Source organism: Rhinopithecus roxellana, chromosome 7 (genome assembly GCF_007565055.1).
Source record: "Rhinopithecus roxellana isolate Shanxi Qingling chromosome 7, ASM756505v1, whole genome shotgun sequence".
Classification (NCBI taxonomy): domain Eukaryota; kingdom Metazoa; phylum Chordata; class Mammalia; order Primates; family Cercopithecidae; genus Rhinopithecus; species Rhinopithecus roxellana.
The window spans coordinates 37,537,898-37,557,169 of NC_044555.1; the positions used below are offsets into that span (position 1 = coordinate 37,537,898).

General features: G+C 32.9%; 1 protein-coding gene across 3 annotated transcripts in view; it reads right to left on the minus strand.

The window, feature by feature from the left end:
- The window catches only part of PCDH11X (protocadherin 11 X-linked), a 590,430-nt gene that overhangs the window by 530,853 nt on the left and 40,305 nt on the right, over nucleotides 1-19,272 (minus strand). For all 3 annotated transcript variants that reach the window (XM_030933938.1, XM_030933939.1, XM_030933940.1), the window contains one exon: nucleotides 2,283-2,866. In XM_030933938.1, coding sequence (XP_030789798.1) covers nucleotides 2,283-2,866 — 584 coding nt within the window. The remainder of the gene's footprint in view (nucleotides 1-2,282; nucleotides 2,867-19,272) is intronic.

Consider the following 19,272-nt stretch of genomic DNA (forward strand, 5'->3'; position numbering starts at 1 on the left):
TAAGAGTCATCTAAGAACCTGTAGTGAGACTTTTTGTCATTTGCTGACAATCTTTCAAAGAATGTCAAATGAAAGCACATTTTAACAAAGCTAAAATTATGCCAGCAGGCTTATTTGTTTTATCTGAATTAGTTAAGCAGCTTTCAAGACAAATCAGAAATTTCTTGGAAGTTCGTTAAGCTTCCCTAAGGGAGACAAGACAAAATTATTCCTTGAATAAACCACTACATTTTAAAACAACACATTTGTCAAGATGGTCAGTTGAAGAGACCCTATTGCTAATATCCGATTTAAACTTGGTAAGGTCTCATTTTGATTTTACCTATTAATTTTTATTGTCCAAATAAACTTTTTATTTGTTTAGGCTGTGCTGTGCAATATGATAGCCACTAACCACATGTGGCTATTAAAATTAAAATTGAATTAATTAAGCATTTAGTTCCTCAGTAGCAATAGCTACTAAGTACTTTCAAGGACTATAGCCATGTGTGACTAGTGGCTACTGTGTTGTATCACAGATTATAAAACTACCGTCCTTGCAGAAAATTCTGTTGTGGAGTGTTGCTTTAGAGAGAGAGACTATCCACTCAGCTACTCAATTTATTATTTCAAGTGATAAGCCTCACATTTCCATAAGTAGTTAAGTGTTTTAAAGCAGCTTCAAAAATCTTCTATGCAGGTATATCTACTCCATACTAAGTGCTTATTTTTCCCAATTCTGCCCCTGTGATAATTATCATCCCCATATTATGACTGAAGAAATTAAAGGTCAAAAAGATTAAGCTGAAAGTAGCATGTCTGGTAAGAGGTAAGCACAAAACTGTGATCCATATCTGTCTGACTCCTGAATATTTTTCCATTTCATCAGATAAGGAGATGTCATTGCAGGAACTTCACCCCAAAGTGCTCATTTAAAAATCATCTAATTTTTAGTTTTTTTCAGGAACCTCCAAACTGTTCTCCATAGTGGTTGTACTAATTTACATTCCCACCAATAGCATACAAGGGTTCCCTTCTTTCCAAATCCTTCTCTTTCTGTTTTCACTTCATATACTCAAACATATTTGCATTTCACTGAAATTTGCTCAAGAGGTCTGTAGCCTCCCATTTCTGAATGAATTTACAAACAATTATATCTTTACAATAGATCAGCATCAGTTGAGCAATTTTCCCACATTGTATATCCTCTAGGTCAAAACCTTCAGATGATATATATCAGAATGTCTTATTTATATGTTTTGGGGCATATATTTAACACTAGTTATTATGTAATCAATGTAGTTTGGCAGAATATTTATAAAAGTATGAAAATCCCCTGAACAGATCTATGTGAAACATGTACATTTGTTATTTCATTAACATATATTTTCCAAGATCATTCAAGTGCATTGTACTATTTCACATACCCCAATCTGAGTTATCTATTACTCTTTATATCATATAAATAATTAAAAAGAATTGATCATTAACTTGATAAATGTGGCCCCTCTGCACATATTTTGAAGAATATCAAATATTCAATCTATTCTTCTCTCTACCTTCTCCATCCTAAGACCCAAATCAAGCCAGGATAGGTTATTCAAATCAACTGATTGAATATTTTTTGTTAAAAGGCTTACTTACCCTTTACAACAAATGAACACTCTGTTTTCAAATAATAGTTAAAAAAATGAAAATATTTAACATTAACAGAACATTGACTAAAATTTAATCTCAATTTGATGATTCAGGATATGCTAAAGACCTTGCCTTGCCTTGAAATCCTCATGAAAAATATTTATCTATATATGTTCAGAAATGCTAGTAATAAATTAAATTGTTCTAGTCACTTGTCAAGTAGATTTATTTGGCACCATATCGAATGGCAAGATAAAATTTTTGTATTTAAAGTAATCACTAGGAAAAATTGATGGTCAGATTTCTGGATTCATTCTTAATGATTTGCTTATGTCAAGTTTTTGGCAGAAGCATGACTGGACAGATTAAAAGAATGAAGCTGGGCAAACTACTGATTTGTAAGTAGCAGGGCTGACCTCCTTGTCTGATCCCTTTATAGATTAATGGAAACACAACTATTTGAAAATGAATATACATACCACGAAAATTAATAATCCTCATGTAATTGCAAAAACTGCATTGATGAATTTTCTCCACTATGCTTTAAATTACATAAATTTTTGAAAAATTGGGGTGATGGCTTACTCAAAATTTGAAATACATTAATACTTTATTTTACTCTTTAAAAAATGAGACATCTTTAACAAAGTGATTTTAAAACGCACCTTAATTAGTTCGTAGTTTTGAACTCCGTTTATTCCTACGTCAGGATCAATGGCCGCTGGGAGAGTATATTTAGAGTTTATAGCCGAGTTCTCTGGAATTGATATGTTGATAACTGTTGTTGGGAACAATGGTGCATTATCATTTATATCTTCTATCAGAAAACGTATCTTAACGAGTCTAAATATTTCATCCGGCAAAATGGCAACCTCCACTTCATAAAAGCAAAGCTCATCCGTTGGGATACCAGCACATAATTTCTCACGATCAATGCGAGCGCCAGTAGTGAAGATCTCACCAGTACCCTCTTCAATTCGAATCAGTGGCACATCTCCGGTCTTGTACACTAGCTTGAACTGCATAGCAGATGTCAAGGACTTGTTTGGAATCAGCGACAAGTTAAGGTCTTTCAACAAGTCGCCTATTAGGACGTTTTCTGGCATTTCTTCTCGGACGGTGTAGTTCTTCTCCTGGGCGCCAGAGTGGAACACCACGCATGCTAGGAGGACCGCGAATATGTACGTCCCGGACAACAAGTCCATACCAAGCACACTTGTTACAGTTCGTTGTGTTAGCCCGCACAACACTGACCAAGAGGAGAAAGAGAAGAGGGAGAAGAAATTATTAAGAAGTCAACCCTAAACATGCATGTTAACAAAAGCTGTTTTAAATTAAAATCACTAAATGAGATGTTAGCATAATTGCGACTGTTAATTAGTGATAAATTTGTTTTGAAACAAATATTATGAATTTGTACAGTAAGAATAAAGATAAATGAAATAAGATAGCTAAAGTATAAAAAATGACACAGAATACCTATAAAAGTGTCCACCATTGATAAATATATAAAAGATAATACTTTAATATACCAAGATAGTTAGAGAATATAAACAATTAAAATATTTAATTCAACAGTTAAGGGAAAATAACAGGTATTTGTTACAAATCACAAAATATAATCTTTATTCTTTGTTATAATATGGGTTTAAAATGCAATTATTCTCTTGGCAATGAATAATTTATACCATAGTCCATTTCTTCAGCTCTGGGCATCAAAGTGAAAAAAAATTGATCTGGATAAAAGGAGACAAGTAATCATTATAAAGGAGAGACTAAGAAAGTTTGATTTGAAGAAGAGAAGTTTGGGAGAGGAGAGGGGTTGATGTGACAAATGCCTAAACATGGTAACAACTATAATGTGAAAAGGGAATTAGAGGTTTTTTCTTTGGATAAGAAAACAAGAATAGCTATTAATATAAAGTACAGGTAAGCGACTTTCAGATTGACATAACTGCTTATTAAAGGATTCTGGAAAAAAAAATGTTTCAGGATATTTCAGGAGTGTATTCCACATCTTTGGAGGTACTGCACCACCAGATTAGATCTATTATATTTGCTTTAGATATATAGATATGGTAGATGATGTCCAAACATTCAATGGGAGAGTTAGACTAGAAGACATCCCAACCCTGAGAATTCATGTTTATAGAACACAGAAGGTAGTTCATATAAAAATGGGTTTCCACATCTACAGACTAACAGGAATTACACAACTTCAAGGAAGAGCTTGAGTAGGGCTTGAAAATAAGAAAGGCATTTAAAAACAGTACCAAGTTGAAAGTGAGTCAAAAATCAATCTCTCTTGCTACTTCTCCCTTTTTTCACTCACTGAAAGCTTTAAAATTATTTCAGTTCTTCAAGTCTTCTGACAAAATTCAATGAGGAATTTTGATTTTCTTAAAATCTGCAAATTTTTTCTTCAGTTTCCTTTCGTAATTCTCAATTCTTATTCTCTATTTTATTTAATATATTCTCAAGTTTATATATTAAATATCTTTTAATCTCTAGTATAATTAAACATTCTAATGTGCTTCTTCTGGATGGTATTTGTAAATGATATATAAACAGAATTAAATTTGTATCACACTGAGCTAAAGCCTATCAGATGTTATACTTTTATAACTAAATGAAAGTTAATCCAACTATTAAGGTATTTAGCAGTTTTGAAAACTCAGTGGTCAGATGGTTACTTAAAATTCCATTCCAGAAATGTATTAATGCATATATGTATCCAATTAAGGAATTTCTCAATATTTATTGGTATTTGATAACATCAACAAATTTTAGTAATTGTTCTAAAAACAGGAGGACTACAGGATATAAATAACTTGTTATGGATATTGTGCTCTGATTATGCCAAGCAACATGTTATATGAAATAACTGTCCCATTGCATAGCTGCACATCTGCATTTTTAAAAATATGTATATGCCAGTGTTGGAAGACACAAAATTGGAAAAAAAGAAATCTTCCTATTTATAATCAATAATCAAATAAATGCATCTGTTGCAACAATTGAGATAGTTTGGGTCGGGAGTAGACTTTAAACATCTCATTAATTTTTATCACAAAATTTAAAAATATATGTTTTGAATCCAACGACTTTCCTGTGTTGAGCATTTGGTATCATATATAAAATATGTGAGTAATGCTAGAGCTGAAGACATTCTTTATCCTAGTAAACAACACAAAAACACTGTTGCCTGTGGTATAGTATTTTTAGCATCATTTGTACAATGATGTGCATTGGGATTACATAATATAAAAACTTGCTCAAAATTCAGTCTTGGGAATTTTTGGTTTTATACTCTGTTATGAAGGTGAGATTAAAAATACCCCATTGATACTACCAGCTAATATGCACACATATATGTGTTCTATATGCTGTGAATCTAGCATATATAAGAAGTTTTGGATGTTTATGTGATTTTATAAATGTCATGCAAACATAAGCAGAAATAAAAATGGGGCAGTGACAATTGGAATTAAAACTATAGCTCTGTTCTTATCTTACCCTTAGGTATTACACATTATTACAACTGGCAGAAGAATACTACAGACTGTTTTTAAAAACATTGCAGGATATTCTCACTTATAAGTGGGAGTTAAATGATGAGAACTCATGGACATATACAGGGGAACAACACACACTGGGGCCTACTGGAGGCTGGAAGATGGGAGGAGGGAGAGGATCCGGAAAAATAACTAATGGGTACTAGGCTTAATACCTGGGTAATGAAATAATCTGTACAACAAACCTCCATGACACAAGTTTACTTATATAAACCTGCAAATGTACCCCTGAACTCAGAATAAAAGTTAAATTTAAAAAAATAAGATAAAACAACCTTGAATTCCTGGATACCAACCCTCCAAAAAAAAAAAGAAAAGAAAAACAAAATAAAGAAATAAAAGCATTGCATGCATGCTGCAATATTTCTACACAACAGAAACAATTAATAGAGCAATCTAGTTCCAAAAAGTCACCCTCTCCCAATCCATTCTAAATCTGTTCTACTCTATTTTTTATTTATTTATTTTTTTATTATACTTTAAGTTCTAGGGTACATGTGCACAACGTGCAGGTTTGTTACTTATGTATACATGGGCCATGTTGGTGTGCTGGACCCATTAACTCGTCATCTATGTTGGGTATATCTCCTAATGCTATCCCTCCCCCGACCCCACCCCATGACAGGCCCCGGTGTGTGATGTTCCCCGCCCTGTGTCCAAGTGTTCTCATTGTTCAATTCCCACCTAGGAGTGACAACATGTGGTGTTTGGTTTTCTGTCCTTGCGATAGTTTGCTAAGAATGATGGTTTCCAGTTTCATCCACGTCCTTACAAAGGACATGAACTCATGCTTTTTTATGGCTGCACAGCATTCCATGGTGTATATGTGCCACATTTTCTTAATCCAGTCTATCATTGATGGACATTTGGGTTGGTTCCAAGTCTTTGCTATTGTGAATAGTGCCGCAATAAACATATGTGTGTGTGTGTCTTTATAGCAGCATGATTTATAATCCTTTGGGTATATACCTAGTAATGGGATGACTGGTTCAAATGGTATTTCTAATTCTAGATCCTTGAGGAATTGCCACACTGTCTTCCATAATACCATCATCATAAAAAACATTTTAAAATGTGTTTCATAACTGGAAATTCATTCAGTGGTTTTAAAAATTGGGAAGAAATTTTGAGAAAAAACTACCATTTCTAAAGCTTAAGTGAACATATATGTTGCCAACCTAGAAGGAATATTCACCCTCTAGTTAATAAAGAATTTGAGATGAAATGAATTCATGGAGGTTTAGTCACTCATTCAACAAATACTTATTAAGTAATTTTTTATGTCAAGCACAGTTCTAGACACTGAAAGTACCTGAGTGAACAAAACAGTTTATGTTTGATAATATATTCTAGTATGTCTTTAATTCAGTGTTCAAATACTGTATAATGAATTCATCTCTGCTTCTACCAGGATATGAACATGCATGTTTAAGTAACATCAGTCTCCAGATTTTGATTTCAACCCTCACATTTACCACTTGAAACTTTATTATATTTAAAATTAAGAGTTTTCTTTGAAAATGTTGAGTTTAATTCTTTGAATGAACAGTACAGAAATTTAGCTACTAAATATGGATATAAATAATCACTGCTTAGTCTTGTGGAAGCATGGTACATTTAACTTAGATATCCAGGGAAAATATGCCTACATACATATCTTAACATATATAAATTACATTCTAACTTTTCTGTCTCTCATGAAAAATGTGACTAGATAACCTTAAATTTCTTCACCCTTCTCCTACAACCCACTGCTACTATAAATTAATGTTAGTTTGGAAACTGATAAAGGAAACAACACAAAAGAAGACAAAGAACTAACATTTTTGACAAATTCCAGCAGTACCCATGCTATTTAAGTGATGCCCTTTATCAGCAAGACATCATGGTTGGGTAAGCAATAGTTGTATTTAGAGGGACACAACAATGACAATTAGAGAAAGCAAAAGCAGAAATAAAATAAGCATCTCTGAAAATTTAGAGATATATAAAGCAAAAATGGAAGTTCATTTTATTATCTCTGAGTAGGTAAGGGAGCTACGCATCTACTATATGCAATTCTAAAAATTTCAAACCACACCACATAATTAATGTTCAAATGCTTTGTCAGAAGAATTTCAAGGCATAATTTCCTTGATTTTTTAAAAACTTTTTCTTCATTATAGTGCTGGTTTCATTTGTAATATATTTAAATGAATTCTATGTGAATGACTGGATTATGTGCTACAACCACAAATACATGAGTGAATGGTTTATATGCTACAATTTTTGTACAATTTCTACAGTAGTACAAATTTAAGTATTACATGAAGATAAGAAATATCTATATGCTGCCCATTATCCTAACTCCACTTAGATCTCATCATTCCAATTATTTCAGTGTTTCATGAAGTCAAAAATACACCATTTAACAGCCATAATATATTAGGTAGTCACTAGTGTGTTCTTGGTCTCACATACAAGCAAAGCTTCTTTCACAGCCTGGGTAAACAATAAGGTAGTTCTTGAGGTTGACAGGAATCTAGAATATTGCAAGAAAAGTAACCACATTGGGAGAAAGACAAATTGGAGCAACTGATAACCTAATATTTTCAGAGGAACTGACCACAGCAAGCAAAGGGGAGCAAGGGCATTGGCCGTCCAAATTTCTATAACTATTTCCTCTGTATTCTGAAACTTGAGATGTCAAAATAAAAAATTTAATAAGGCACACTAATTATATATGACTGGTTCATTAAATTTTATTCCATAAAGAGCTTGCTTATTGTACTTATTGCACATGTCTAATTTTTCACATTTGGTCTAATCTTCTCTGAGAAAGTGTATTCCATCAATGCTGCTTCCTTCTCCAAATTGTTTATTGTTTGCTGATTCATTCTAGCATTCCAACAACAGGTAGTGCGGTGTTCTCTAACAGGGTTTCAATATCTGATAACAATCAAGCTCAAATAGCACTTATAAGACAAATTCTAAAGGTTGCTCTTCTATATTAATTTTTCTAGATTTTTGATATATGATTTAGGGAACATTTGAAACATGACTTTACAGAATAATCAAGCAAGAGACACATTCTTTATGCCAAATATATGTTTGTCTATCATCACACATTATTCTATTGCCTCAGGGTGCATGTAATATTGCTTGTTTCAGTATCTAATAATTATTTTACTCTACTTTGTCAATAAGTACCAGATTATCATAATAAATAAGTCCTAAATTCATCGAAGTTCAAAAGATAATTTCCACTTTGTGTAGTATTTTAATTGCTCTATGTGATTTCAAATCAGTTATTTCATTTAATCTATGTAACTATGTGATATATATAAATATCTGTAGGCATTGCTTTATATATTAATTTTTTTATCAAATAGGCATTAATTTCACATTCTGTAAATTCTCTAGATAATCACACTTTAAGAAGGTAACCAAAGGTCCCTCACATGTGCAAAAGAAAAGAGAAAGAAACAGAAAGTGATGGGCTTGGAATCTATTATTCATGGGTGAAATTATGTAGGCAGTATAGCATCACAAAATTAAAGAGATCAAGGGGTATGGAGAGGTGATGTTCAATAATGGAGGGTTCGGGCATGACAATTTTAGTCATTTGTTAACAAATGCAGTTTCTTCATGCATATATATATATATATATATATATATATATATAATGTGTGTGTGTGTGTGTGTGTGTAATATATATATATTTGTGTCTTCACCAGGTATTTGTTGAAAAGTCTATTTTGAGTTTTATATATAAGGATAAGTAATACTTCTATTAGTCACTATTCCATGAATTAATAAAACAGTACAGGAAAACAGGTAGCAATATATCTATCATATCAGTGTTTAAATTATCTATGTAGAAAGACCAATTAATATTTTACTGTTGATTGCTCACCTCCCCAAACTTCAGTACTAATTGCAATATCTGCACAAAGCACTTTATCAGATTACTCCCCTATATATGATGCATGTTCTAGAATGACTTTACTTTTTGTTTGTGTTGGGTTCTAATTTATCAAAATTACAATGCAGTAAAATCAACAGTAGAAAGCAAATGAGATATAGCACCAGAATCTTGGAAATGATGGCTAAAAACAATGTCTAAGCTGATGGTCTGTAAAACAAATCAAGGTAAGATATTAGTTATCAACAAATGAATTATATCCATCACTCTATTGTTCCAAGGAACAGATAAATGACTTTCATCTTTAATAGTTGCATTCATTCACCCCGTGAGACAATGAAGCTCTTCCTATTAAGATGACTTTGGAGTTGCACAATCCGTAATCAGTAACTACACATCCTAGAACACTAAGCAAAAATGACATAGCAAACTTAAAACCAATCTTACGACTTGGTTTATCAACTGCCTAATAACAGATGCCTCAGCCTAAAGGTTCAACAATATTCCTTCTCCTTTCAGTTCTCACTTTTTTACACATATTTTAATATTATTTCTGTGATTTTTGTTTGGTGTCACCTCAAAACCAAAAAAATGGATAATCAATTAAAAGTGATAACATTAATTAATAAATGAATAGAAAAACAACTGAACCATAAATGTGACACACACAAGCCATATTTTGAATCTTCAGTTGTGATACACTTAAATTAGATTAGAAAAAATGATAAAGAATTCTGCCTTTTAAAATGGAAGTTGCATTTATAAGTATAATCAAACACTACTTCATGGATAGAAAGAATAAATATCATTAAAATGGAATACTACCCAAAACAATTTACAGATTAATTGTTATTCCTATGAAACTACCAATGACATTCTTCACAGAACAAGAAGAAAACTATGTTAAAATTCATATGGAACAAAAAAAGACCCCAAATAGCCAAGGCAATCCTAAGCAAAAAGAACAAAACATGAGGCATCACATTTCCTGACTTCAAACTATACTACAGGGCTACAGTAATGGTACTGGTATAGAAACAGACACATAGACAAATAGAACAGAATAGAGAGCCCAGATATAAGGCCACACACCTATAACCACATGATCATCCACAAAGCTGAAGAAAACAAGCAATAGGGAAAGGACTCCTTACACAATAAATCGTGCTGGGACATCTGGCTAGCCATGTGCAGACAATTGAAATTGGACCCCTTTCTTACACCATGTACAAAAATCAACTCAAGATGAATTAAATATCCATAAAACCCAAAACTACAAAATCTTGGAAGACAACCTAGGGAATTCTATCCTGGACAAAGGAAGTGGCAAAGATTTCATGATGAACATGCCAAAAACAATCACAACAAAAGCAAAATTGACAAATGAGATCTAATTAAATTTAAGAGCTTCTGCAGAGTAAAAGAAACTATCAACAGAGTAAACAGTCTATAGAATGGGAGGAAATATTTGCTAACTATGCATCTGACAAAGGTCTAATATCTAGCATTTATAAGGAACTGAAATTTACAAGAAAAAAACAACCTCATGAACAAGTACGCAAAGGACATGAGGAGACACTTTTCAGAAGAAGACTTACATGTGGCCAGCAAGCATATGAAAAAAAGCTCAATATCACTGATCATTAGAGAAATGCAAGTCAAAACCTCAGTGAGATACCATATCACACCAGTCAGAATGGCTACTATTAACAAGTCAAAAAATAACAGATGCTAGCGAGGTTGCAGAGAAAAGAGAATACTTTTACAATGTTGGTGGGAGTGTAAATTAGTCCAACTATAGTGGGAAACAGCGCAGTGATTCCTCAAAGAGGTAAAACCAGAACTACCACTTGACCAGTAATCCCATTCCTGGGTAACTACCCAGAGGAATATAAATCATTTTACCATAAAGACACGTGCACACAAATGTTCACTGCAGCACTATTCACAATAGCAAAGACATAGAATCAACCTAAATGTCCATCAATAACAGACTGAATAAAGAAAATGTGGTACATATACATCATAGAATACTATGCAGCGATAAAAACTAATTAGATCATGTCCTTTGCAAAACCATGGATGGAACTGGAGGCCATTATCCTCAGCAAACTACTGCAGGAACAGAGAACCAAATATTGAATGTTCTCACTTATAAATGGGATGGAAATGATGAGAACTGATAGACACAAAGAAGGGAACAACAGACTCTGGGGACTAATTGAGCATGGACTGTGAGATGAGGGAGAGGAGCAGAAAAAATATTGAGTACTAGTCTTAGTACCTGAGTGATGAAATAAGTTGTATAACAAACTCCTGAGGCATGAGTTTGCCTATATAACAAACCCGCACAGGCACAGCTGAACCTAAAAGTTAAAGAAATAAAGTACATATTTTCCCCACTAAAAAATAAGTAAAATAGAATTTGCTTTCATAAGTTAAAATAAACACTACTTCTTGTGTGTTCTTTAGTTTCACAATAAAAGCATGTACTGGGTTCAGCCTGGTTTTCATGAAGGAATAGCATCTATAAGAGAAAATTCAAATGTATTTACAAGATGTTCATACAAAGATAAGGTATACATGTTAGTAGTTGTATAATTTTTCTTTTATCTTTCATCTAGGTAAATACATGAGAAAATGTTTTCTCTATTTAGCAATATTCTTCATCAACTGTGGCTTAACACATTTTAACTCCAAATATAAACGTGATATTAACCATTTAAACTTCAATTTGGGCTTTTAAAATAACCTCGCTACATGTGAGAAAACTCAATTTTAGAGAAGGCCTGTTGGGTCCTGCTTCAAAAGTATTAGTATATTTGAAAGTGCAAAAAGATGAGCAGTAAAAAGTGGACGTTTTTCAAGACAACTCCCTATATAATACACAAAGATTTAGCTCTTCAAAAATAACAGTTTAGATATAAAATTTATTCTCTATAAATATCAGTTTGAAATTGAAACAACCATATAGATCCATAATATTTTATATTATGAATCCAAACTCAAAGCAAATGAATCATTCCAAATATATACCAACAATTTTAAGACATTATATTGAATGTATCAGTTCATGGGTACTGTGCCAAATACACAATAAGTGCTTAAGAAATGTTTGCTGGAGATTCAGGTCACCAATTCTTTTGTTTTAAATCTTTTCTTCCAAGAATATATCACTACAAGAACTGGCAAAGACTTCAAGAAATAACAGGAGTGATTTACAATAACTTGGAGTGTTCATTATTTTATGAATTCCATTTTATTCAAAAACCTAAAGTTTTCTGGTGATGGTGTATTTTACACACGATCTTCACCTGTAGTTATTTTCATTACAAATTACACTAAGTGGTTCTGAGGAAATCAGTTTTTCAAACTATTAGTAAGTAAAATATTTAAATTAATTTAACTAATCCTACATGTTTTCACAATATTTTTAGATTCCTCTTCTTTAATTTTTTTTTTTCCTGTTTACCACTTAGGACAACCACAAACCCCACTCCAACTCATTAAGAAATGAAAAAGGATTTATTTTGTCATTAGCCTTCATTAAGCATATTCCATGCCTTCTCACCACAGGTAAAGAAGGAGTCTTCAAAGGGGTAATATACTAGCATACTGGAAGAAGAACGAAATACAACCCCCCTTTTATTTATAAATCAAGCAGTGTATTAACCTCTCAAACAATTATAAGTAACTGTCAAATGGGAAATCAAGAATGTATAAGTTCTGCCTCTACAGAGTTGGATACAGTATTGCTTGCTGGACTAACAAACACTAGCCAAACTGTAATTGAGAAATGTTCATGAGATGCTTTATTTGTATGTTTAAAATAATAATCTTTGTGTTTCACTGTGAACATATGCCCTTGTGTGCGTGCATGTGTAGACAGATCACTGTAATCACTGTGAGGAAAATTGCCAATTGAAATGCCATCATACTAAACAATACTTGAAATGCAAGTGGTGTGATCAGGGTTACTCTCACATTAAGGCAGCCCCAAAATAGAACTTTCATTGCGTTCCATACCAATGCAATTTTTTTTTTTTTTTTTTTTTTTTTTTTTTTTTTTTTTTGAGACAGAGTCTCGCTCTGTCGCCCAGGCTGGAGTGCAGTGGCGCGATCTCAGCTCACTGCAACCTCCCAGGTTCAAGACATTCTCCTGCCTCAGTCTCCTGAGTAGCTGGGACTACAGGCGTGTGCCACCATGCTCAGCTAATTTTTTGTATTTTTTTTAGTACAGACGGGGTTTCACTATGTTAGCCAGGATGGTCTCGATCTCCTGACCTCGTGATCCACCCGCCTCAGCCTCTCAAAGTGCTGGGATTACAGGTGTGAGCCATGGTGCCCGGCCCACCAATGCAGTTTTAAGTGAGTAATACATTCAGATAAAAAAAATTATTTGTGTATTTGTGGTTATTGTTATTTTGATTTAGCTATTGCACTGCTTATAAAAATTGTAATTTGTTTCACATTGGTTTTGAAAAAGAGATTACAAAAAAAGAAAATAAAGACACCATTCTTTTCACTAGATACTAGAGGCTCCAATGACTTGTGAGACTTTTTGGTTTTTAGAATTATAACTTACGCTGTAATGATTTCAGTTTGTCACAGAGTACAAAATATGTGAAAATGGCCAGTATTCCATTTTAAATTATAATTTCTATATAGTTGATAAACGTAAAATATTTTCCTATTCCAGAAGATATTAGAAATGCTGAAATATTTTTCTTTTTCTTTTCAGAGATATCCAACTCCTTAACAGATATCATAGAAGAAGCTACAACAAACGCAACTATTTTACACTTGCTACAACTGGCACTCGCTCTAGGAAACTGTGATCACATGGTGCATTAATTCTTTATATAACCTGACGACCCTGGAAAATAAAGACCAGTGCTCTTCATGATGAAATTACTTTGCATCAGGACTTGATTTATAGAGAGCACAAGAACAAAATGAGAAATAAAGGTGATTGATTATGCCTTGAAAAAAGAACTCTCTTTTCCATACAATAGTTATCTTTAGACTATAAGCATCTAGGGCTGTGCAGTCCAATATAATATTGCTGTGTGTAGCTGTTAAAATTAAATTTAAGTCAGATTAAAAATTCAATCCCTTAGTTGTACTAGGCACATTTTAAGTGCTCAATTGTCCAGTGTGGCTAAGGACTTAAGTACTGGACAGCACAGATTATAGAATATTTCTATTACTACAGAAAGTTCTGTTGGACAGTACTAATCTAGATCAGGAGATCAGTAACCTTCAGCTATGCCTGCACCCAGGACAGTGAAATGATGGCTAGAATATCCAATTGATAGGCACGGGACAAAAAAAGCATAAAATTAAATAGTATAGTAAATTGTATTCTTGAATCATTTAGGAATGAGTAGTATTTTATGATTCTAAATCTTGAAACTATTACGCAGTGAATATTTTTAAGAGATTGGGCCGGGCGCGTTGGCTCAAGCCTGTAATCCCAGCACTTTGGGAGGCCGAGACGGGCGGATCACGAGGTCAGGAGATGGAGACCATCCTGGCTAACACTGTGAAACCCCGTCTCTACTAAAAAAAAAAAAAACACAAAAAACTAGCCGGGCGAGGTGGCGGGCGCCTGTAGTCCCAGCTACTGGGGAGGCTGAGGCAGGAGAATGGTGTGAACCCGGGAGGCGGAGCTTGCAGTGAGCTGAGATCCGGCCACTGCACTCCAGCCCGGGCAACAGAGTGAGACTCCGTCTCAACAACAACAACAACAACAACAACAACAACAACAACAACAACAAAAAGAGATTGGAAACTTGTTAACTCAAGAAGAAACAATCAAATCTCCCCTCCTTCTGAGTTAGAAATCACACTGTTCCAGATCCTCTGAGAGAACAAAAATGCACAGTTTTATAGTTATAAGTAAATAGTATCTTAAAATAGATTATTTCATAAACCATTATATGATCCCAATGAGACCTATGTGATATGCTATATAAATAAATGTACTGTATCTGAGACATAAAAATTATGAAGTGATAATATACCAAAATAACTCTCCACTTGATAATCTTTAGTATACTGGGTAGGGTCGATAGGAGTTTGGAATACTCACCATGTTCTTCTCATTTATCACCATCATAATCCTTATACAGATAGTATGAAGATTATGATGCATGACAGAAATCATTAATCCTTCAAAAACCTCAAACAGAAAACTGAAGGGTATAGGGCAAATATCCTAATAGACAACTATGTAACTTCATCACTGTCTTGCTTTATGCAGTATCAGAAATGCATGCATACTCTAAATAAGTACCTGTGATACAGAATCATGCAATGCAAGCCACTATTTTCTAACATAGCCAATTACTCTTTCACTCTTAATCCATCTCCAACGTCCCTCAGCCCACACTGCCTCATCCTTCCTTAAATATGTGGTCAAAGCACTAACATACATTGGCTAACACAGTTCAGAAATTTCCTCATATTTCTACTTTTGTGCAGAATTTCCCTTGATCTCCAAGTTCTCCACAGTGCTGGATGCAGTCTTAATGAATGCCACCGATTTAACAATTTTTTGTATTATCATATAACATGTGTTTTACAAAGAAATAATATTTAATGAAGCCAAAGACTCTGAGAGTTTTAAAAACGTAGAGAAAACAAGTTAAATCACTAGTAAAAGCCATTAAGCACTGAAATGCAAATAGAATCCTTCAGTGTTCCCTACACAACATATAGTCTTGTTCCCAATCCCTTTCTTCCCTAAAAAGTTAAAAGAAAAGGAAATCATTGCTATTTTTTATGAGTCAGCCCTTCTCCATTTTAATTTGTCTTTCCATTCTATTTGAACAGGAATGAACAAATTGGGGCAATGCATGGAAGATTTTATATTCTAATATTTTTAATTTTATATGATGATTTTCAGAATTTATCACATAATTATACACAAAACAAACATATATGCATTTTGCATATTTGGGATTTTTTTTTTTTTTTTTGAGACTGAGTCTCGCTCTATTGCCCAGGCTGGAGTGCAGTGGCGGAATCTCGGCTCACTGCAACCTCCGCCTGCCAGGTTCAAGTGATTCTCCTGCCTCAGCCTCTGAAGTAGCTGGGATTAAAGGCACCCACCACCAGGCCCCGCTAATTTTTGCATTTTTGGTAGAGACGGGGTTTCACCATGTTGGCCAGGTTGGTCTCAAACTCCTGACATCAGGTGATCCACCAACCTCGGCCTCCCAAAGTGCTGGGATATTTTTTACCTTTCCCATATCCACTATATAATGTTGCTTAATTAGTTGTCATTTACATTTACTTATTCCTTTCCCATGTGTCAATATATTAACATGTCAACATGTCAAAATATGCTCTTTCTTACAGAGTAAAATTTTACCTAATATTACTTTCAAACTAGCAATTAAGTCCACAGACTAAAACAAGCTAGAAAAAATAGGACTTTCATTTCTGTGTTGTGTGTCACATTAACGAGAAAATGCAAAATCAATTTTGTTCACATAGTCATTACCAAGTATATGAAAAAATAATTCGTTGATAGTTCATTTTACCATTCTCACAGAAGAAGACATTTCATAGAGACATTATTTAAATATACTTTCGGTTTGATTTTCTAGTTTTGAAAATAAATGAAAAATTTTTTCGTACACAGAATGAACTGAAAGACTCCATTTTTTTTGCAACTGTCTTAATGAACAATATTGATGATTTCAGACAAACCATTCATTCAGGGCTTTACATCCATTGTAGCAAGACCATTCATTTAAAGCTATTGCAAAATGTATATGATATGGAAATTGAGACAATTATTAATTTCCAATACTAAGAAATGTTTTATACCCTACTGAAAAAGTAAAGTCATAAAATGTTATTATATCCAAATATAAACTATCCTGGCAATAAGAAATTTAAATTTTTTAAAGATGTCCTAGCATGAGCTATGGAGCTGGACTGTCTTGTTTTATAATAAATCCAAGACCCACCACTCACTAGCTATGTGACTTTATGCAAGTTATTTAAATTCTCTGCATCTGTGTGCAAAACAGTTAACAATTTTATCTACCTTATAGTGTTATTGTATACACTAAATGAGTTAATATATGTAAAGTACTTAGAACAGTTTCTGGAACATTAATGTTATATGTGTTTGTAATTGTTGATACTGTTATTATAAACTAAAAAAAAAAAAAACAAAACAAAAGTATTTGTATATCCTGCACTCACAAAGACAAGTCTAATCCTGTGGGAAAAACTAAATGGACTTGAATTCTAATATTAACTATGCCTTTAGGTAGCTCTGACTTTGGACAAGTCATTTAGTCATTCTGTGCCTCATTTTACTCATTGAGGGTGAGTAGCGTTGAGATTTATCTCTAGGATCTTTTCTTGTTCTAGCCATCTGTGATTGAAAGACAGTTTAATCATAAATACATAATCATTTGCATAATGGATCTCAATTATGAGCAATGCTACAGCTTTAAAAGATTTTACATCACAATTCCACATGCTAAGTCAAAATGTCTTTTCATCAAATGTATATTTCATATAATTTTCAGATTTAAAATTATGTTTATAAGGTTTAAAGACTGTGTGCTCTGTTTTAGGTAGTTAGTGATTTTATAATTGCTCCCAGCTTGGCAACAACTTTTTTTCATGTAATTTAGATTAAAAAGCTTATTTTAAAAGAGTATGTTAACAATTATATTCGACTTTCAAGGTATGTTTGGCAATATTTTGGTAATAAAATTTTCTTTCAAAATTTTATAACCCTTCATAACATTTTCAAGAAAGACATATCCCAATGACATTTATCTTTACATATTATTATGATTGGTTTTCAAATGCTTAAACTGCACAATGAATGTTTTTGATAAAACAGGGAACATGTTGACTTATTAGATGATTTTAACTAATATTTAAATTTTTAAAGAACAAGTATAAATTAGGGAAAGTGGGGAGTCATTTTAATTGGATACATGTAATATATCTTGAAACCCTGTAATCCAGCACTGTGTTGAAAATATTAAAGCAAACACCTCACAAAATCAAGTGCATTTTGAAACAGTATTTGCAACTAAAATATGTGATCTATGTCATCACGATTTTGTGCTGAAAATAATAAAAATTTGACATCTCTAAATTTGATCACTTTAAAATAAAAAAAAATTAAAACCTGTTACAACAGACAACAACATTGCAACTTCATAATTTTTCACTAAGTACAGCTGCTAATTTTCAAGTGGAACTGTTAAAGAGACATTTGATGTAAGGATTGCTGCTTCTCTCTTTTTTTTTATTCAGAAGAAAAGTTCTTTTTAAAACAAAACATTTCCAAATATATTATCTATCCAACCAGTACTTTTTTGTGGCCTACTTCCATGTTTTTACGGTGTTGAAAAATAAGTATTCATTATTTTAATAATCATTATAAATAACAACCAAAGCAAAACAACAACAAAAACTGAAAGCAAAAAAACTATGTTTATTACCTTTCGAAATCTATAGAATCTAAACTCTGAGTCCTAGCATTCAAGGTCCTCAGTTAGCTGCTTCTAAGAAATCTATTTCTCTTTAATTTATAATCCATGACCTCTCCTCTTCAGCCAAGCCAAGATCTACTCTCTAGGTATAATATTTTCCACATCTTCTCTGATCATCAAAGGTCGTCACCTGCTTCAGAGCAATTCAAAACTCATTTCCTCTAAGAAATTTTCAGATTAACATCACATGGGGAAAATCTGAATAAGCATAACAGTAAGGATAAGGTTAAATGTAAGTGCTTAAGGTATTTGTGGTTAAAATATAACAACTGAGTGATGGTAGTCAGCAAGAAAAAAGTCTTAAAGCAATGAGTTTTGTTTTTTTTAACTTTAAAATGGAAACAAATCTCATCAATATTCAATTAGCATATTCCATTGCTCGTCTATTTTTCTTCCACTCCTTAAAAAGTACACAGAATATTGCTTTGAAAGGAATGGACTGAATGTCTTGTTGAATAAGAAATTTTCACCTTGGTTTAATTTTGACTTTACTATCTGAATGTTAATTTTTTGTAACTCCCCTCTACTATCTCAAGTTTTCTTAAAACCAAGCCTGGTACAAATATCAGGTCTATAAAATGTGGTGTATATATAAAGCTGCAATAAAGAACAAGATTATATTAAACTGTCAATGATT